At 34.4% G+C, this 23,034-nt stretch overlaps 1 protein-coding gene across 6 annotated transcripts in view; it reads left to right on the top strand.

Moving 5' to 3' along the window:
- Positions 1–23,034, top strand: part of USP3 (ubiquitin specific peptidase 3) — a 213,334-nt gene that overhangs the window by 141,269 nt on the left and 49,031 nt on the right. For 5 of the 6 annotated variants that reach the window (XM_089904432.1, XM_089904416.1, XM_089904424.1 and 2 more), the window contains 3 exons: positions 4,385–4,445; positions 8,004–8,135; positions 21,581–21,664. In XM_089904432.1, the coding sequence (XP_089760558.1) occupies positions 4,385–4,445; positions 8,004–8,135; positions 21,581–21,664 (277 nt within the window). Of the gene's footprint in view, positions 1–4,384; positions 4,446–5,395; positions 5,501–8,003; positions 8,136–21,580; positions 21,665–23,034 lie in introns of those variants that run through there. The other variant, XM_022579720.3, reaches the window with a different exon arrangement.

Below are 23,034 nucleotides of genomic sequence, written 5' to 3'. Positions count from 1 at the left end.
TTCACCTGTCTCCCTTGCCCAACCTGTGTCAGAGCTTCTATCTTGTGGAAAATGGCCCTAGCTTAGGAGAGGATCGACATTCTCCACTCCCTGCAAAGGGGTGCTGCTGCCAACTTGCAGAGCTCGTGGCTGACGGTAAGGACAGGGCCAGAGGAGAGTTTTGAGGCTATAGCAGCAGGAGGAGAGTGAAGGGAGCTGGATAGTACCAGCCCCCCAGGCTGAGATGCCCAGGAGCTGTGAGAGGAAACCCGAGCTCGGGGTTGGAAGAATCTAAGCGTATGGGACAGATTGCTGGAGGAGAGTAACTTTGAGGAAATTTCATAATCTGAGTGAAAGAGGACCAGACTTCTGTTTATGACATCCAGTGACCCTGCTGCGGCCATGTGTAACAGTGTGAGAAATATACTGCATGCCTTCCCTGCCATGATGTCACCTTGAAGTGTAATTAGGCATAATATGAAGAGCCCTTATAAGTTTTCAGACTTATCTTTTTGAACTCTTACAAGTTTCCAACCTTATTAACCTCTTTCTCTCAAGTACCGGCATTTAAGATTTAAAAAATAAAAACCCTTCATTTTAATATTTTTATGTTCTGCTGAATAGATAGTATATTTATAGCTTAAAAACATTTTTATTGACTGTGTATGGTTTTATTTTATATACACACACACATGCATACACACAATATAGTATTTCAGTTTTGTTATGGTTCTTGTAGAGTTTTATAAAATAGCCTGCAAACCTCTAATGCAGTTTCCATGGGAAATGTGTTCATCCTACAGATAAACTTGAAACCCATCTGTCTATAAACTGAGACTACCTTTTATAATAAAGTGTGTCCCCTTAACGTGATTAAAATAAATGAATTTAAGATTATTGCAGGTATTCTTTTACTCATGCTATGACCTGTTCTATTTGTAGCAATAATTGAGAGTTTAATTTAAAGCCAGTATTTTTCCTTCTATTTTCTAATTGTCTTGGGTACTTTAAAGGTTTATCATTTGGATAAGGTATATATACACAGAGTGAATATTCCCCAAAGCAGTGTAATAAATGGCTTCAGAATGCCCCATAACACCCTTTACTCTGTAGTTTCCTAGCCTTCAAATGTTCTTCTGGTGTGAAACTATTAAGCCCTCAGAGAGTACTGTCATTTAAATAGCCAAGACCAACTGTCTTATCACATGTTAAGTCTTAACTTTCTTATTGTAAATATTCATGATAAAAGAAATTTGATTTCTTAACTTAGAAAGTGAGGTCTTTTTTGAGATTTAGTAAAAGGCACAGTCACTTCTTTCCGATGTTTTTGAAAGTCAATACTATTTTATTTCCTTTTATTCTTTCTCCTCATCCCTGTCTTAAGCACCTATTTATTTAATCAAGATATAATTCACATAACATAATATTATTTACTTATTTATTTATTTATGTACATGCCATGTGGCTTGTGGGATCTTTAGTTCCCCAGCCAGGGATCAAACCTGGGCTCTTGTCAGTGAAAGCACCGAGTCCCAACCACTGGACTGCCAGGGAATTCCCCAAATTAACCATTTTAAAGTGAATAATTCAATTCAGTGCATTTAGTACATCTACAACTACCACCTCTATCTTGTTCCAAGACATTTCATCACCCCAAAATAAACCCTGTACCTATTAGGCAGTTATTCCCCATTTCTTCCCCTCAGGCTTAGGGTATCTTTTTGAAAATCTGAAATTAAGAAATTAAAAAACTGATAAAACTTTATGAGGTAATTGAGATTTTATAAGGCTAGGTTTAGAGTACACTGTTCTAATTCAGTAACATGAAGAAATGCATTTAATATACTGATAGTGGAAAAATTAGATCACAAAATTGTATGTACTTTTTGTCCATACACACACTTTACAGCCATCGGGGGAAAAATGAACATTTGGTAGGAAACACACCAAAGTAACAGTGATTTTGTTCTAGATTTTTTTTTTTTCCTCATTCAAAGGAGGGGGGGAAAATCTTCCCATAATTACACAAAAAACAAAAACCTGTAAATGACTAAAAACTTGGGCCTAAACTTACTATTATAACATAATTACTTATTTCAGGTTAATACTAAACTTCTTCCAGATTGAGTACAGTGTTTCTTAGTATTTACTAAAAGAAAAAGGTTTGCTGGAGGAATAAAACTATATAATATTTGTAGTTTTTTAATCCTTCAAGTTATATCGCAGACCAGGAATATCTGTTTCAAGTAAACTGTGTTCTAATTTATTTTTCCCTTTAAAAATATACTCTATAGGACTTTCTTTTCAAACTATAAAAATGTCATATTTTTGTTGATACAAATCAAATACCACAGGGGTGTACAAATAAAAAGCCAACAGTCTCCCTTACAATAGTCTTCTCATGTTCTTGCCTAAAATAATTGCTGTTAGCAGTTTGGCATTCTTCTTATTAGCCTTTGTCATGTGACTTACATGCACATACAATAAAATTGGACCCAACTGAGTAAAAAACTAAAACGCCTTCAGGGTGGCCCTAGCAGTTAATGTAATGCCCTAAGGAAAGGTAAGGCCCTTGGCTAACTGGAAGGGGATTTTTACCACTGAAAGTTTTCTCATTCAAAAATAGTTAGAGCCCTGTGCTGGGCAGAAAGGCAGAGGCCCTTGGGCAGTATATCACTGTACTCTCCTATTCTTCCTTGCCTTCTCCTCCCCTCCCAAATGTAGAATGAATGTATGTCAAAGATTTATTTAACTCATTAATAAGGGAACCAGCAGGATGGTAAAGCTGATTCCAAGAGCATTTGAGGAATTGAGTGAATGCAGACACTGAAGAATGAATGTTGAAGTAAATTGCTAGGCTAGATATAAAACCCATTAATGTCCTGCAGGGTAGGAAAACCATAGCCCTTGGAGTCTGCCAGACAGATATTATCTCTACCAAATAAAAATCTACAAGTTCACTTGTAAGTTCATAGAATTTGGGTCCTAATCAGTAGTAAACAGCAGGTCAAACAATGGTATTATAATTAAATATCTTTGGGATATTCATTATTCATAATGAATATAATATTCATTATATTTTATTATACATTGAAAGGGATTATAGTTCTTGATTCACTTTATTTCCAGTTTTGGCTAATTTTTCTTAAAAATGAGAAAGGCCGATTGTGATGTATGATTAGACAGGACCAATATAATATAGTAGGGATCAGATCTTGGAAGAGCTTGGTATCTTAAAGTAAGAAATTTAAACTTTGTTTCAACAACTGTTCATTGAGCATATACTGTGCACCAGGCAGTGGACTTATTATAATTCTGAGTGTGTGGATGTGCTGCGGTGCCCCTCTCTTGGCCCCTAGGAGACTGACTAGTGGTTCTCAAGTGGTTGTATTAGGGAGTCACCTGGGAAGTTGCTTTTCTCAAAATAGACATGTTCTTTTGTCCTTCTGTACCCACCCCAATGTAGATGTCTCTGCCTGAGTAGAACATACGTGTTTTGAAAAAGCTTGTTCCATGTGATTTTTATATCCCTTCCCTTTTAAAATCATTGTTGTGTTTATTGGGCTTAAAATTGAATAGGTAAACGGCAAGCAAAATTGTAATCAGTATTTTAAAAGTTTTCATACCCCTTTTTGCCTGCCGTGTCCCTGTAATACTCAGACTAAAGTAATTAATGTCCTGATTATACCCTCAGCAAGAATTACATGCAGTTATCATATTTAGAATTATATTTAATGCATTTGAGACATTAATTTGGGAAGAACTGGGCTTATTAGTCTTCCGAATTGTATCCTTAGGTTATGCCTCTCACTAAATAAAGAGTTGTCATTTATAGTAGTATATGATCTGTATGGTAAAGACCTGTGATTAAAAAATTAGACTTAAAATGTTTTTTTAATCTTTTTTTTTAATGTTTTGTCTTTTTATTTATTTTTTGGCTGCGCCATGCGGCATGCAGGATCTTAGTTCTCCAAGCATGGATGGAACCCGTGCCCCCTGCATTGGGAATGTGGAGTATTAACCACTGGACTGCCAGGGAATTCCCTTAAAAGTGCTTTTGATGAGAAAATAAGACTGTCCTTAACTTGTCAGAGCCTGTTGAAAAACAAAAAAGGAATAAGTAATAAAGGAGAAAAGTGTTTAACCTGTGGCTAAACTATTTGAGTTGAGTCCGCAGTTAATATGAGCAGTTGCTGTGGACATGCGTTTAGATTCTTTCAGTATAACGTTAATTAGGCAGCCGTTTTGTGTAAATGCACTCACAAAGCAAGGATTTGTGATTTCAGTACACCTAAGCAGCCATGGAATTTATAACTTAATCACAGGATGTGGTATTACAGATTAGGGGAGAAACTGGGAAATAACGTGATACAATTGGCATATTGTGTATTTTTCTTTTTATTAGTGTGCCGGTCCAACAAAAGCCCCTGGGTCTGTTTGACTTGTTCAAGTGTCCACTGTGGAAGGTAGGTGACATGCTTATTACTTCACTACCCAACTTGCTTTTTTCAGTTTACCTTTAAGCTTTATGTCAAAGTTTTATTGATTTGGATTTATTTAGCACCGTTGTTTAATTATAGCGTGTACGTAATTCTCTGTAGGGCTTCTTCCCTCTCCTAATAGAATCCCTTTGTTCAGTGATGGAACTGAGGAAAATCTAGGGGGGAAAACCCCTTTATATTGATAGAAGAATTAATTTGATGATCAAGACAATCTACTAGTAATATTTGATTGACATGTGGCCAATTTTGTTTCACCTGTTACCTACTCTTCCCTACCTTTACTGACTTTTGAATCAAATCCCAGATATCACATCATTCTTCTGAAAACAAAACAGATAAAGGAATTCCCTCGAAAATGGTCTCACTGTGGAGTTCATTATTTATGCTAAGATGTACCAAATATATCATTGTTCCGTTAAGACATATTTGCATTCTAGGAACTTAACACTCCCAAACCCAGTTCAAGCCTGAGCATTTCCTCCCAGTTCTTGGCTTCAAAATGATGTTACTTAAATACTTTAGTAACTCTTTCTTCTAGCACAAACTCAAATAAATATCAAACTTTGTGTGTCTGGTAGTAGCACATTTATTTCTGTGGCTCTTTTAGCTTAGAAAATCTGCTTTGAATTTACTTCAGAAGTTAGTAGCTTAGCATCAAGGAGGTGGGAAATCATACTGAGTCACACAGGCTGAAATCTATATTGTATTCATTTGGACAGTTTCCCCATCGTTATTCGTAAACCCTCATTGCATGAAGAGAGCATCTTTGTTCAGTTAACTTTTGATTTTTCACATTTTCAGTCCTGGAATTGAGTCTATTTTTCCATGTACACTTAAGAGTACTTTTGGAAAATGTTAACTGCATATCTTAATTGTGGTTATTGTGGTTTTGAAATCTCTAGGATTTGGGGAACCTGAAAATACTTTGTACAGATAACATTTTTTTTAAAAAAGAAGAAAAGTAGAAGCACTTAAATTCTGCACTTGAAGAGACAGATTCCTCTCCTAGATTTTGAGAGGTGAGAATTATAATGCAATAAAATTTATATAGTTCTATCCTCCAGTTGTCTCATAGTGCTTTACAGCCTAAATCTGGAAGGTCATATGTCAACAAAAAGACCTGACATACTCTCAAAAAGTGGAGACAGTAGTGTTCTTAACGGCAAGCAACAAACAGTTCTCTAAGTAGGTATTGGAAAAATAAATTGAAAATTTTCTAGGCTCTGTAGGTAGTGAGTTTCCAATTGTAAGCAATCTTAAATTTGGGAATCTGACATGGTTTCAGAGAAATATAATTAAGTAGATTACACAGATAATGAGAGTAACCTGCATTTGGATCTTCATTTTACATAGCTGATTGGCTAATTTTCTTTTGCCATGTAATCCTGGGTGTTGATTGCCAAGAATGACGATTTTCTTAGTAATTTAGACCACTTGTCTTTAGGGGAGTCTTAAACTGAATATTCTTTCAAACTAGGAAATGTACTTTATCAGTAGTATATTTGAGTTATATATTGTATTGGTCTTCATGACACCATCCCTTTTATTTTTCCTATTTTTTGTGATTATTGTTAAAAAATCTGTGACATGTATATGGACACTTTTCCTTTTTAGACCAAATTGGTTAAAATCTAAAACTAGATGAGGGAAATATTTATTTTTATGTGGTAGTTTATACATGACTGTTAACTTCTGACATGTATTTGAATATTAGCCAAAACATTGCTAATCTTAATGTTAGCAGTAATACACTTCTTACTTTATCACTGACATTTATTACAGTAACCATGGAAATATCTAGTACATTTGGAGGCTACAGTATGGTGGCTAAAGGAACTATATGTACTATTCATTCATTCATGCATTCTGAGCCATGGATTATTTAATCACCTAACAACCCATGAGATATAAGTACTATTATCTCTGTTTTATCGATGAGAAAACAGAAGTAGAGAGGTTAAGTAACTCACCCAAGGTCACCAGGCCATTATGTGATAACGCCTGCTAAAACCCAGGCTGTCTAATTTTTGAGTTTATACCTTTTTTTTTTTTTTTGGCGGTACACGGGCCTCTCATTGCTGTGGCCTCTTCCATTGCGGAGCACAGGCTCCGGATGCGCAGCCTCAGCGGCCATGGCTCACGGGCCCAGCCGCTCCACGGCATGTGGGATCTTCCCGGACCGGGGCACGAACCCATGTCCCCTGCATCGGCAGGCAGACTCTTAACCACTGTGCCACCAGGAAAGCCCTGAGTTTATACTCTTAATCATTATTTTTATTTTAACTCAGCCATATATACAATGGAATTAAAAATTCAGTTTAGTCCACTTTTGTGTAGAAGACCCTACACACAAGTCTTGGTTATGTTTATTACAGTGAAAAAAAGGGGGGAAAACGTGATCAAACTCTGAGTTGAGGTTAGTAGTGCCTCTGATGCTTCCAGGTTTCCTGGGGTAGAGAGGCCAGGCTTGGAGTTGATCCTCCTTACTTACCACAAACTATCCTACTTTCCCCAAGGTAAGTGTTGCTCCTTGTACAGTTAAGGCACATCATGACAAAAATGTCACCTTAACTCTCTGAGCAGGTTTACTTTGGCACTATTTAACCGACATTTGTTTTGACTGTTCTGAGTTTACAATTAGGCCTTGCCTTCTATAAATTGGCAGCTTTCTAGGAACTGGGAAGTTTTTGTTTTATGAGGGTCTTCAAGTAGTGGTCAGTTATGGCATTGTACAGTATTTAGGTGAAGGTGTAGATGAACCCTTATTTCAGTTTCATTTTGCTTTTTGTGATAAAATGATTTATTAAATCTGAGTTGGAAAGTGTTAGAAAATTTTTCTGACTGTAGTCAGCCTTTGATTATCTTTGCCCATGTAGTAAGAAATAACAGTTTATATAAGCTTAAGATAATTTCTGTTTTGTTTGGATTTCTTTTAAACAAACCTATTTCCATATTAGTGGAGTGATTATTCAGGCATTCAAATGAAAGATATGAAGCCATATTGATGAGAAAGAGATGGGAGATTATCCTGTTTCCATATCTGACTCTCATGTTTTATATTAAGCAGCAACCTAAGCAGAGCCTATGGCCCTGTGGGCAGTGATTGAGTAATTTAGTTTGCAGAGCTTGTCTTTGATAATAGCTGAGTTGGGAGTTAGCAGCCTAAGAAAACTTAAAAAAAAGAAAAAGGCTATATAGCAAAATTATCAGCAAAGGAGTTGATAAGTGATAATCTCAATGGTATTGAAACTGGTTTGCATAGATAACACCTTTCCTTGCCTGGTCCTAGTCTTGTGTACAATAATAAGTTGACTGTATTTGATTGCAAAAAAGCATATTTTAAGTACTCAGCTTAATAAATCACTAAGTGATGAATACTCTTACAGGATTGAATGCTCTTTATTAGAAGGAATTCTTTCTTATTCTGATTTGATAACCATCTAATTTTATTATCATCTCCTGCTACTTTAACTTCCCAAGCAATATTTAGATTAAAATACATTTTCATTTGATTTTTGTAAGGTATGTGAATGGCCATGCAAAAAAACATTATGAAGATGCACAAATACCCTTAACCAACCATAAGAAATCAGAAAAGCAAGAAAAAGCTCAGCACACAGTGTGTATGGATTGCAGTAGCTACAGTACATACTGGTAAGTATTAATATTATCTGAAAATGCTATTCCTTTACTATGTGTGTGCTGGAGTTTTCTCGTCGTCCTCACTCTTTCCCCTCCCCCCAGTCTCTAAGCCAGTGGGGACTGCCATTACTGCCTTTTAGTCCTGTTGGAATTCGCAGAGGACTGGGGGCTATCAGGAATGCTTTCCTTATTCATTCAGATGTAAATTTAAATTGTTCTTTCAACCTCTAGGTCTCCTCTTCTTTCCCATCCCACTAAGCTTCAGGGAAATGAAAAGTATTTGTTGTTGTTCATTATAATTCCTTTTCTTTTTTTGTTTTTAATTGAAGAATAATATGATAATATTATTATAATATGATAAAAACCCACATTCCTACTGTCCAGTTAAGGTTTTGTTATATAATCTTTAACTTCTTTGTTTAAAAAATTATTTTGACAGTCTCCCCTGTCCCAACACAGTTCCACTCTCCTCTTCTACTCTGTAGATAAACATCAAGAATTTTGTGTGTAGCCTTTCAAGCTAATTTTTTTTTAAGTGTCACATCCTTTAAAAGGGAATTGGAGGCCCTGTTCTCTCTTTGTAATACACTATACTATACATGTCTGTTTCATGTAAATGACAATAAAGTAAGAATTTTTCTGACTACTTTGAACAGGTTATTCAGGTTACAAGTGATGTTTAACAATCCATATCCATTCGGTATGCTCAAAGAGTCAGTGTATTTTACAGTTTTAACTTTGGCGTGAAGCAAATTTCTTTCCTTGACTAGTAAATTATGAATAATTCTTTATGGTTTTAATCATTTTACTGAATTCAAAAGGTTTCTGACATTGAAAGGAAAAAAAAAGCCATTTAAAGGAGCCCTTTTATTTTTGTTTTTGTTTTTGCCATATAGCCCTCGAATGTTACATGAAGGCAATACTGGGCAGGGATGGGCATTTAAAGTCCAAATATTGCTTTTGATTCACACTTTCTACTGAAGTTGTGTGCTAATCCTTTCTACATTATCCTTAGCTGCTTATTGTATTGTAGAAAGGTGTCCCATCAAAAGGAAGAAAAAAAGGTCAGTGGCCTACCAAGTTTACATTTTTACAGGTTTAACATTATTACACTGTGGCTATTGAATAAAACATTGTAAGGTTTAGTCCTGTAGATCACTAGTATTTCAGTGATCCTTTGTGTGGAAGATGTCCGGACGTGGAAGAGAGACAAGCTAGAGGTACATGAAGACATCAGTAAAAGTGAAAATCTTGGGAAGATTTTCTGAGCCTAGTGCTGAGTTTATTATTATTTGCTCTCATAAAACACCCCTTCCTACAAAAATTAAACATTAGCCAAGCTGTTAAAGTGTTTTCATTAGTTTCCCCCCCTTTCCCTGAGGACACTTATATACTAGAATGACACAGCTATCTAATTGACAGAACCATGTGTTTCTGTAAGGTTGTAAGTATTTCTCTTTAAACAGCAGGAATTAAGATCATTCTTGAGGTATCTGTCTCACAGTCATCATTGCAGGTCATGTCAACCTGTATGCACCAGATGTTGAAAACGTTCATTCTTCTTGATTTTTAGTTAGCAATGTGCATGAAATATTTAATGGGGAAATTTGGAAATACAATTAAATCTCTGTGTGCAGTGGGTTTTCTTGCTGTTGGTAAGATTATGAGGAAATAGTAACTCTTTGAGGAAATTTAAAGAATTATCTTGGAATTTTCCTAATGGAGTGGAATTATATTCGTAGGCCTCTTTAAAAATATAGACTATATACTTTAATGTCTTTGTGTATTGCATTTTAGAGGAATACCTTTATTAACTAGGACTGGAATTTAATTTGTTTTATATTGGTATAGTATGCTAAAGTACAAGTCATTTCACGGCTGAATTGGAATTAAATGATAGATCTTGGACCTTGGGGGAATATACACCGTGGCAGGGGTTTCTTGGCCAGTTGCCAGTCTTTTGTGTGAAGTTATACAGAGCCGCAAGTGTGTGGACTCCGAGAGCTTCTGAAATGCAGGAAGGGAGCTGCAGCTGGTCACATAACCATCTCATTTGTGGGTTTAGAACAAAATGCCAGGGAATCATCCTGTAGCATTATACTGACAGCCTAAAAGGAAACTGTGCTAGTAGTAAGCTGATGAAGCTGTAGTTTAAATTAACATTTTCCCCACACCTCACTATGATTAAGAAACAAAAAAGGATTTCTTCTTCTGTATGCGGTGTGTGTGTGTTATTTTCCAGTGCACCTTAGTAATTTCACTTCAGTTTGTAAATTTTCCTTGTATATAAATTTCTTGTGGTTACACTAATTGGTTTACTTTAGAGGTGTATTAGGTTTAACCTATTTGATTATTAATTATTATGCTTGTAGTCAAAATATTTTGACAATAGCTAATGTTAAGGCGCCTTTTCCATGTGCTCTGTCCTCTGAAGAAGTTGAAACATGCTCCGAGGCTTACAGTTTTTCTATCCTTATTTTCCCTTTTCGAAGAGTCCCTGCCTTTGTCCTGTCTTTGCATATCCTTTATGAGGTTATCATTGAGCACTCCCCCCCTCCCCCAAGTAACTCCAGTTGTAGCTGGATGTAATCTCCCCTAAACTCACAGTCCTTGGGATACTTATAATTTCCTGCTGCATGTTAGTTATTTGTAAATGTCCTTGGGGACTGCAGGAACCATATGTCAGATCTTTGTATCGTCCACAGTACTCAGTGTCTGGTGCCGAGTAAGCAGTAGATGTTTGAAAGACTGAATTTTGTTAACTATTTTCCAAAAATGGGGAAGGTTATACCAAATCTATACTATTGTGCCCTCCTGATACTTTTGGAGGACTGAAGAGCTGCAGAACCCTTTTCCTGAAAAAGACTCAAATCACAGCCTATGTGAGCTATTCCATTTACCTCCCGAGAGGGACACCCTTGCAGAGCAGGTCCTTTCACTTCTGATATAAACTGGGCGTCCAGGAGAAGCACATATTAACCAAGCAGAACATAAAACGGGTCATTATTTCAAAAGAGGGAGAGAATCATTTTGGTTTGACACAAACCCACTCCTTTAGGAGACAAATGAAGATTTTAATAAAAATGAAAATCTTAAGACTTTCACACAAGGGCAGGTGTTCAGATTATTGTGTGTGTGTTCAGTAATATTTCCTTTCCTCCTACCCCAAATTCCCTCCCCCAGTTAATACAAATGGAATTGTATGTGGTATACATTATTGTATCAAAAAAAAAAAGAGTAAAATTGATTGAGAAGAAACAAAGATTAAAATTAGGAACTTTTTTTTAAAAATTATTTTTGCGGTACGCGGGCCTCTCACTGTTGTGGTCTCTCTCGTTGCGGAGCACAGGCTCCGGACGCGCAGACTTAGCGGCCATGGCTCACGGGCCCAGCCGCTCCGCGGCATGTGGGATCTTCCCGGACCAGGGAACGAACCCGTGTCCCCTGCATCGGCAGGCAGACTCTCAACCACTGTGCCACCAGGGAAGCCCTAAAATTAGGAACTTTTATTTGACTTATTATGTAGATAGACATTTGGAGTTAATAGATTTAAAATACTGAACATATAACTTTTGACATCTGACATAGTCTTGTCAACTTATCAACAATAGCTGAATTTCTGAGAATTCAAAAGTATGAAAGGAGTAATAAAACTAAATTACTAGAATTTTTCCTTCCTGGTAGGGTAGTGTTTTAAAGCACTCCTTCAAACAAAGAAATATTATGAAATGTGAGTCAATTCATTTGTCTAGAAGAAAGACTTGTATTTTAGATTTTAAACACCTATAATAAATAGCAGTTTTAATTAAAACTAATAAAAATAAAGCTTTTATTTGTGGGTTTAAATGGATGCTGAATCATTTTCAAAGGCAGTTGTGATTAAAAATTAAAAAGGGGAAGATCTTTTGTTGACTATCCTTATAAACTTTTGGGGCACAAATTTTCAGTGTTGTAAAGATTAGAGAACAGGAAGAATTTTGTTGATTTAAAAACAGTATTTTGAAGTTTTATTAAAAAGAAACTTTTCAGCACGTGGTCTGAAAACAAAAGGCTCCTTCTTAATAAGCTGGTACTTTTCTGCTTTTAACAAAGGAAATGAGTTTTCTCTGCAAGTATTCTAATTTTCCAGAATTGGCTTAGTTGATGGCCACGCATTAGAATTGAATAAAAGAGAATTTAAAAATAAGCTTGCTTTCTAAAAGAGTTCTTTGGATTTAACTTTTCTTGGTTTGAAATAGATGAAGTCACTGGAATACCAGCTTTTTTTGCTTTGTTTTTTGTTTTCTGTAACTATATCTGTCATTTATAATAAAGCTGGAGGTCAAAGTTTACTCTAGGTGTCATATTATGATGTTATCTATTATACAAGGGAATGAAAAGGAATTTAAAACTTAATGATCGATTTGCCATTGCCCTTTCTTGAGGGGTACTTTTTGCATTAAAGTTTTTTGATTTTGTTTCTTTGGTATTAGTATTATACATGACTTACTGTATAAAGATTGCCTTATAGCCAGTAGATTAAAGGACTTGTTCCTTTACTGTTGCGTAAAAAATTCAGGTTCATTTGTATGATGATTGCTTCTTGTTTCACGGGGGTGAAGAATGATTTGGTCTGGGAATATTTTCTTAGTGCTTCAAGAATATGATGTGGAGACTTATGACTTGGGTAGCTTCAATAGCACTTACAACAGGAATGGAAAAAGCTTTAGAATTTTAAAGCTGAGAAAGAGAGAGAGATTTTCTTTGTTTTGAGTGTGACACCTGCACCATATAATATGGTAGCAGTTGAGCAATTAAAAGTGGCTAGTGGGACTGAGGAATTGAATGTTTTATTTTACTTTAATGATTATGTTTAAATTGCCACATGTACTGGTAGCTACTATATCAGACAGTGTAGCCTCACACTTAAAATTTAACATTGAGTATATTAATATTATGAAACTTTAAAAACCTTAAGACAAAAATCTGATAGAAACTCCAAAAAGAAAATAAGTCAATTTCACTAACTAAAATAGTTGTAAATAAGTATAACTTAAAGCAAATCTAACCCAGTAAAATGTGTCAAAAAGAAAAATTATATAATTACTGAGTTAACTTCACTAGTCTGCCAACATATTCATTTTAAAGGGAATCCCAGATGATTGTATCATTAGAAGCAAAAATACATTTATAAATAAGGCATTTCTGATTTTTATAAAACTAATAACATTGAAATAAAAGGAAACTATTAAAATATGATAGTTCCCCCCAAAGAAAGCAAACAACATATGCAAATTGATGAAATACTAAAGCTATTTCCATTAACATCAGAAACAAGACAAATACTTCCTATCATCATTTACATCATCGTCACTATTATTAAACATTGCTTTGGCAGTTCTATCCATTGAAATAAGACAGAATAAATTGTTGGTATAAATATTAGAAAAGAACAAATTATTTCTGCTTTCAAATTATATAATGCTGAGAAAACTTAGGGGGACTTTAGTAGAAAACAACAAGTAGAATTAATTAATTTTGAGGTGGTGATACATAATAAATATGCAAAAACTAATAGCTTTCTCTTCATTAGCAGTCATGAGTTAAAAATGGAAATGACCAAACAAAAAAACAAACATTCAACATAATGACCAAAACTATAAACTAAATCTAGGAATAAGTATTACAGAAAGATACAAAGCAAAGATATGGATCCTTTGTGAAGAAAACTTGACATTGTAAGCAGTTCCTTTCCCCCTCAAATTTTTACCTTCAAAAGTTTTCCTGGAGACAGGGTCTGATGAACATGATGGTCCTCGAACATAATGTGCACAACATCCAAAAAAATCAAAATAGCACATACGTTGCTTTTATTCAATACATAAATATTCATTGAGAACCAGCTGTATGTTAGGAACCTAGTGTTTAGTGCAGTGGTCTCTAAAATAATGCACTTGAAGGTACGGGAGGAAAATAGCAGAACTTTCATTAAAACTTTTTATCTGGCAAAAATAAAATCATTGGCAAATATTTAAAATACCTACTGCCAGTGGTCTGTAGACTAGGTGGTTATGCGTCATGAACCACACACGGAGTGTCCTGAATCAGCTTCACGTGTGGCGTCCTCTCCCTTGTTCACTTTTAGCATTGTGCAGTATGTTAACGGTTTTTGTCTGCCTAGTTACATGGGTTTATTTAATTTTACCAAGAATCAACCCTCTTCAGATAGATACACATTTTAAAACATTTTTTTATGAGAAAAAGTCCTCCAAGATAATAACAGTAACAGTAGTAAGACAAATACTGGTGAACAAGGAAAAGGTAAGCTGACATACACTCCTACTCTGAGCTCATCAAATACATTACAAAGTAAAAATATTGGCTATCTAATAAAAACACAGACTAATCAGATCTGATAAATTGGACAAAAAGTTTGAGACTGTGTGAAGTATGAATTTATATCCATTATCATTAATGTCAAACCTCACCCTATGTATATATTGTACTTTGAGATACTAGTTTAATAATGGTATGAAGACATTTAAAAAGTTTATTTCATCTCTAGCTCATTCTTCTAAAATTTTTCTTTTTTTATACTATATGCATATTAATTTAGATTTACTTGCATATGTAATTAGTACAAATGTGTAAATGTGTTGGGGGTGATGGATGCTCAGTTTTGTGGCTTAATTTTTATCTGATTAGGAGCCATTGAAAATAATTTGAAGATTTCGTCTTAGTGGACTGGTGTTTTTCCTTTTATAATTAGGGAGGGCATGAGGCACAGGCTGGAAATAGGAAGGAAACAAGTGTTTCTAAAGTTAGAATTTTTAAAAGGAGGTAAACCCACATTAAATTTTAGGACGAGAAAATAATTGAGCCATGCTGCATGTTTTAATTTTTGGAGAATGGGGAAAAAGTACAGATAGGGATGAACAAGTAAGGAATATTTTTTGTTGTTAAACAAGTGAATGGTGCTACAGGGAAAATACTGAGGGAGGGTAAGGGAGTTGGTGGTGTATGGAATGAAAGCTTAAATCTAAACATAAAGCAGGTAACACTGAAGTGAAAGGGAAGATTGGGAGGGAAAGATGAGAGAGAAGAAAATTTAGGTAAGGTCGACATTGCAGGGACCATCAAATACTATAGTTTAATTCGGCTACAGATATCTATGCGTTTGAAAGTCACTGTATTTGGGTGGGGCAGAGGGGGATATCATACTAAAGGAAATAACCAAGGTTTAGAATAAAATATTAGTTGAGATGGAGGAGGAAAAAGATGGGTTTGGGGGAGATTATAGAGAGAAAAATATTTAGAAAGGATTAGGCATGATTAGATGCTAGAAATTAGAAAAAAAATCACAATCTTAAAAATGTACACATAAGGAATCAATGTAATGAAGAAATTGGACAATTTTGCTATTTATTAGAATAAGCAGAATTTGAAATAACTTGAGCTGTGATATTATCAGTTTTTTATCAAAGTATAATAGTAGTATAAATAATTGGTATTTCTTATGAAAATTTACCTGCTACCTGCTACATGTTCTCTCAGTGCAAGGTAATAAAATTAATTGTGTATCTTCTGCTCTGAACAGCAGTATATATATAATACCCTACTCTACATTTAACAGTTTATTAACCATTGGCTTGAAGTACTTTAAAACTACTTTAGTGTCATATTTGGTTCAAGGAATTTGGTTTGAGACTAATTTTTACATAGCTAAGATGATAGTATACTTTGCCTCAAGGTGTTAGAAGTAGAGAAAGATACCAGTACCTTCTCCTTCCCTGCGTTTTTATATCTGATTTCCTTATCTAACATCTCTAATATGTTGCCTGATATGACTTCTAAGTATTATTTTTTTTGTCTTTAGTGTTCAGTTTACTTAAATTTCCTTAAACAGTTCTTTCTTTTTAGTAAATACAGAAGTAAACGTTTTCCTTGTCTGACAAGTAGTCTGTTAGAGGTAGAGCTCATCTTTACTTGAAGAATCACCTAACATCACGAAATTTAAACTTGCTTAAGTGTTAATATAATAGCCTAAAAGTTGGTTGTGTAATATAGGTAGTTCCTGACTTTTGTTTGCTAGACATGTGAAGTCCTATTTATATGAAAAGATGCCAAAACCTGGACCTCAGCTCCAATTTCTCAGTAGAAAGATGAAAAAGAGGAGTAGAACTTTTTATATTATTTCAGTTACGTTTTGGGAACCAGGTGTATTTTCACCTTGCAACATTTAACCATATTTTATAACAATATTTATTTCAAAATGGGAAATGCATTCCAAGTTTCAGAGGAGCAATCTAGAAGCTTTGAAACACAGCCTACAAGTTATGCACTTTTTTGTACTTATTCTGGTGTAATCTCCTTGAAGGGAAAACTAAGAATAGTGGCTAAATTTTATTTGTTTTTCAGGTGTTAGAGGTAAGCATAATACTGACCTAATACCTTCAACACAATTGCAAACCAGGAAGAGATTTTTAGAACTTGTTTACTTTAAATCCTTCTTATTGCCTTGGGACTTTTTAATATCAGTATTAGTGGGATAGTTTCCAGTTTGAAAGCAGCGTCTCAGCTAAAGACTAAGGTAACCAGACAACATTTAAATTCTTATTTACTTCCTACTTTTGTTACTTATTTTCTTTTCACCTCTGGGCCAGGGAGGAAGAAGAAATCAGAACAGGGGATGGGGGCAGCTAGAGGCGGGTGTGCTGTGAGGCAGCCCTGGTTACACAGCAAAAGGAAGCTGACATTTATTGACCCTCTACCACATGCCAGGCGCCCCTGGACGTTTTGACCTGTGGAAGCAGGTACTTTCCTTTTATCATCGTCATCTAATAACGCTTGTATAGTGTGGTGAATTCAGACAGGACAAAAGTTAGAATCTTAGAAGTAAATGTCCTTCATAGTGACTGTAAGAAGATCTAAAAATGACTCTTGGCAATAAGGACAATTGTGAAAACTTAAAACTTTTTAAGCCAGTGAGAACAAATTCAGCCAAAATAAAATTGACTTCTTATAGTTCATTAAAGTTATATTTATTACCTCTTTATAATATTGGGTAGTATTATAGTAGAACAGCTAGTATCTTAGATATTTTCTAGGCTAGCAGTGCTGTGCAAGAGAAATAATTCGTCACATATGTAATTTAAAATTTTCTAGTAGCCACATTAAAAAAGCAAAGACAAACAGGTTGATTAATTTTAACTGTATATTTTATTTAACCCAGTTATCCAAAATATTATCATGTCAACATGGTAATCCATATAGAATTATTAGACATAGTGTGCATCTTTTTTTAATATGAAACCTTCAAAATCCAGTATGTATTTTACATGTACAGCACACCTCCATTCAGATGCTAACTTTTCGTCAGAAATGCTTGATCTGTATTTAGTCATAAAAATTGCAGTTAAAAATGTAGATTCCAAACACTATTAAAAATTTTCCAATAAATGAATAAAGTACCAAAAAAACCCATTTTCTTTAATACTTGGCATCTGTTTTGACACGACTGACTCATCTTTTTTAGAATAATTGAGCCCAAAGCAAAAGCATATCAGTCTCAAAACTGTATCTAATTTAAGTAAATCCACTAACTCTTGTAACCACTCAGTATTATCAACATCAAATTCAAAGGACCATTATATAAACTGAAAATCAACTCCAAATTTGTCCATATCAACAAAGCATTCTTCAATTTTTCTTATAGATTTTGCAGACAACTTACATAATGCCATCGTATTTAAAATCTTCTGTATATTTGTTCACATTGAAATGTGTAAAGTCATTATTGATTTGTATTATGAATAGTTTAAATTTTAACATAAATTCTCATACCTGTCTAGCTAGGTCACAAGCAAGCTTTTATTCTCTCCTTGGATCTTTAAATTTAGCTCATTCACGTGCACTGTGATATAGGTGAAAAAATGTAAATCATGCTGTGATGTTTTCTCTTTGTTCAATATTGGCAGGTGTTCCTTTTGTTTCAAGAAAATCTTGAATTAGAGTTAACAGTACAGTAAACCTTTGTAAAATTCTTCCATGACTCAAGCAGTGAACATTGGCAAAGAACATGTAGTCATTAATTCATTATCTTCCATTTCTTTTAACAGCTCCATAAACTGGTGATGAGTCAGAGCATTTGCACATGTATACTGAACAATTTTAATAACTGCATCCATGATACAGTCTACTTTAGAGCACAGATATTTTCAATATGTTAATATGCAGTGGATCACATAAGGGAAATAATTCCATTAAATCCGGGTTTTTGATCCCACGTAGCAGGTCCTTGTCTGTCTTGATAGAAACTTTTTCCTGTCTAGCTGAAAGTGACAGATGTAAAAGATTAAAAAATATTTACAACATGCGGTTGATTGTTTCTAAGGTTGCAAATAGATGAAGACATTTCAATTTGGAAGTCACTTGAAACAAAACGTACCCAAAGTATTAACTGGCCATTGTCTCTTGTCTTGTAAAACTCATCTAAAGCGAAAAGTAAAAGTACTTACAATTTTCAAATGTTGAATGAATTGATCTTGAATAATGTCAGAAAGGTCTTTTATTCACTAACAGTTGCTTGGTGGATCAACTGAAGATCTTTCACTTTTTGTAAAATATCCTTTTTGATCTTTATCTCAAATTCTAAAACATAACTCCCTTAACTGAAATAATAATTTAATGTTTCATCTCTCCATCTAAAAATGGTTTTCTTTCTTGAGCAAGAATTCAAGCTATTTTAAAGCTTGCCAGAATTACAAGCTCAAATCCTTAAAATCACTAAGAAACTTCTTTGTTATACATTTCATTCTGATTTCATTGATGGTGACAAATTTCATTGATTATTTTTTGACTGTAGAGAAGCAACTTATATTATTATGCATTTGCTGAAAATGACTCAATATTGTCTACTTTATTATCTTAAAACTTTTTACACAGCTTATTAATTTGCCTCTGCTGTATTAAATCATAATTGCCATTATTTATAAAATTTGTGATACACCTTTTCCACTCGATACTGCCTCATTAGTGTGCCTATGTTGTCAATTACACATTTGTGTGCAATCTTTTTTTAAAAGTTCCAAACTTCATTTGGAAGTTAAAATTTTTTTCATTGTTAGTTTTTAACCCAGAAAAATAATTTATTTGTACTATTAAAATAAGTATTTCAGTTTAACTACCAATTACTATTTACATAGGTATCACTGTAACTCCTGCTGTCTGCAGAAAATATTCAAACAAGCACATTACAGCGCTTCATTATTGCATAGAAAAATAACTGAAACCTTCTGTTGACATAAACTAGACTGGTGATATGCTTATGTGTGATCCTAGAAATGACATGTGCACCCACACTGTGCACTGCAGTACATCTTATATGATGTCATAATAAAAGTGAGATATAGTTTTACGAAAACCATAAAGTATTTAATGGAAATAGATTTTATACTGCTTTAGTTAAATAAAATTTTATATCAATTAAAATTTTAAAAGATTAAAATGCATTTCCTCAGTTGCTTTAGTCACATTAGAACAGCTCTGGAGTCTAGAGAAACTTATTCACTTTAATAATGAACATTCAAAGAGATGAAGCAACTAGACCCAGTTAAGTCACCTTAGTTCAGAATGGAGCAAGGCCGTAAATGAATCTGTATTTCAATATATGAAAACGTTCCTTTAACAAATGTTAAAGGCTGAATTCATGTCACACCAAAAAGAATTACTTTAATAAGAAAAAAATCAGTTATTTCATATAATCTGAAACAATTTGTTTCTTTAAACAAAGCAACCCTTTTTTTTTTTTTTTGTAGAAGCTAAGGGGTTTACTTTTCAATGAGATATTCTAGCAGCATGTAAATACATGAAAGATGATCTGAATTTGCTTTTAGACTTCATTCCCCAGATGAACACTAGCATTTGGAGTTATTTTTGTTTTGAACACTGGGTATTCTTTTAACCAAAATACGTGCATATATTTATACAAACATAGAATGAAAATGTAAGCAGGAATTAGAGTAACAATACAATTTCATTCTTTAGTGAATGCCTGAGGTTCATGGAGGAACCAAGTGCCTTAAACCCAGATTTGCAGAGTAGACCTTACCCTCTTAACATTTATGCTGACAGGAAGCAAGGAATTAAACCTTTTCACTAATTTAATTCCTTTATGTCTTTGTCATAAAACTGATAAGGAATTATTTTCCTGCCATTGCTGGCACTTTGATCATAGAGAAACGGTCTAGGATGTAAAAGGTAGCTTTTGCTATTTGTAGAAACGTTAGGGATTGACCACGGGAGCTTGGAGAATACGTTAGAGACTCTTGATTGACAACACAGGCAGTCAATTAATGCGGAGGGGCATGTTAAATAATTACGTATATATTTTACTTAAAGATTTCAAAAGCACTCACATTTTGAATTCTGTGAATAAGAGACACAAGCCATGCTTTTGTGTGTAATCTTTTTTTAAAAAAATTACTTTCCCCCATCCTATTCACAATTTTTTTATAGACTGGTTTCAGGTATGTAAGACATGTTTTTTGGATTCTGCTAGAGATGACCTAATTTTTACTAATTGCTATGCATTCAAAATTTTTGTTTGCTCAGAATGGCAATGTTATTGTCATTATTCTTTGGTAGTTATAATAAGTGGTTTTGTACAAAGCTGCAGTTCAAAAGAATATTTTGGTACTAGCTTGTAAGTTGTTTTTATTAAAATTGACCTTATTCTAGGAAGAAAATTGAATGCTAATGTACAAGTTAAAGTTTATTATGTGTGATTCCTTATATTATTTGCTTATTGACTCGCTAAAACACACACACACACACACAATATCAGTTTTAAGGAACATCTTAAATGTCTTTCTTCAAAGCGGTTATCGGTTTCCTGAAAGATGTAGCCACTGTTTTTGTTTTCCAACACCTTGGAATGAAAAGATTCATTCTTCTCAACCATCTGAATTCAGTTTATTTAAATTAAATTATGTGTGAAATATATGGATTTTAGTTTTTTAATTCAAATATCCCTACAGGTTAATTACTTTTTTCCTGCTTTTCTCTTAAATCTCTCCTGCAAACTCCCCATTAATTTGAGTTGGGAAGGATCACATTAAAGATTTAGGCTTCGTGCTACATGAACAGAATTGGTGCTTTGTATTTCATTTTCCATGTATTATGTACCACTGAAAAGAATATAACACGTGTAGTAGCGTATTTCATTTTTGAAAGGGGAATTGAAGAGCTTTTGAATAAAAATGTGTAAAGAAACTGGTGTTCATTGCCTACGTGGCTTTTTATAAAGGACTCTTGAAAAGCATTCCACTGTGGATTCCAAGTCCTCTTTAAACTCACCACTGACAGTAACTGCCTGCAGAGGCATGTGATCATCTTGGCAGTAGCCAGGCCTTTTAGTGATTGCATTACTGTGGTTTCCTCAAGCTCTTTACACACATTGATTAATATTTTCCTTGCAGTTATCGCTGTGATGATTTTGTGATTAATGACACCAAGCTGGGACTGGTACAGAAAGTCAGAGAACACTTACAGAACTTGGAAAAGTAAGTAGTAGGCCTTGGGAAAGAAGGGGTGGAGTGGGGTTGAGGGGTCTTTCAGCATTTCTGAGTGGGATTTTTGTTTATGAGTTCCATAACTTCATCACGTTTTTAGTGTGATTGAAATGTGAACAAAGTAAACTTTGGAGTTGGGTATCTGAAAATGCCCATAGTCAGTGATCATAGCTCAGCATTTATTTTGTTTAATATTTGTCATAAACCATGTGCAAGGGCTCCAGAGCCTGTTTTTCAGTTATCCACCAGCTTATAAGCTCCTCAGTTTATTTGCAAGGGGAATTTTGGTAGTGCAAGGGAAGGGCAAAAAATGATACAAAATCATTATAGAGTTACCTTTGATATTAGAAAATCCTAATCCAAATGTATTATGAGGTCTTCTTAGAAACTCTGAAATTTATGTATCAAGGGAAAACAGGTTTAATTATATTATTGTTCAGCGTGCATCTATGTGATAGCACCAGATCCTACTTTCTTCTTTTCCTTTTTTTGTCAGGGGCAGTATTTATCACTTGAAAGTATAGGAAGCTGTGAAATGCTTTGTCATCATAAAGAAATTAAACTGCTTAAGTGAATAGAATTATTTTTTGCTATAGCCAAATAGGCTAGTCAGATAAAGCTCACTAGACCCAAAATTCAAGCAGTAAACAGAAACCCCAAGTAGCAATGTCTTTTGAAGCTGCAGTGGTTAGAAGCATGGCCCTGGAACGGTCGCTGACTCAGGTGAAATTTGCGTAAATCACCCCTAATTGTCAGGTGCCATCTAATTTATTTATTTTTTGTTGTTTTTTAAAAAATCTTTATTGGAGTGTAATTGCTTTACAACATCTTACTTATTTTGACAGTCGATGTATAAAAATGGTATTGTGAGAACATGCCACAAGTGAGAGTCCTTTAGCAAACTTACATGTGAAGCCAACAGAGTATTTTAAAATTGAGTGCTGAGAGGGAATAACCTAAGTTCTTTGAGTTCTCTGACTGTCTAGCTTTGGTTAACCAAAGTCTCTGTGCATGTCTCTGTCTAAATAGACTATAAGCTGATAAGGGAAGAATCGATTTCTTTGAAATCTAAGCTAATTAGAACAGTCTGGGCTTAAGTGCACTTTGGCTTGTCATCTTGGGGCTCCTCACTTTTTCAAAGCGCCTCCTCCCTTTTAATTTGAACAAAGCAGCAGGAGCATATCTAGGGTTAGAGACACAGGTATAGACACACAGATCTAGAATATTGAACTTGGTCTGAAATAATCACAATTAACTGTGAGGTAGGAGATTCCTGCAGTAATTTGTGTAAATATCACTCTTTGGTGTGGTGATGTCATTGTAAAGATCTTACTAACTTGATTCTTTGTTGTAGAAGTAGG

Source organism: Delphinapterus leucas, chromosome 2, assembly GCF_059928025.1.
Source record: "Delphinapterus leucas isolate spDelLeu-1000000601 "Yukka" chromosome 2, BTC_Dleu_Yukka2, whole genome shotgun sequence".
NCBI lineage: Eukaryota > Metazoa > Chordata > Mammalia > Artiodactyla > Monodontidae > Delphinapterus > Delphinapterus leucas.
Note: the sequence above shows the minus strand (reverse complement) of the source record. Positions and strands in the feature narration are given on the sequence as shown.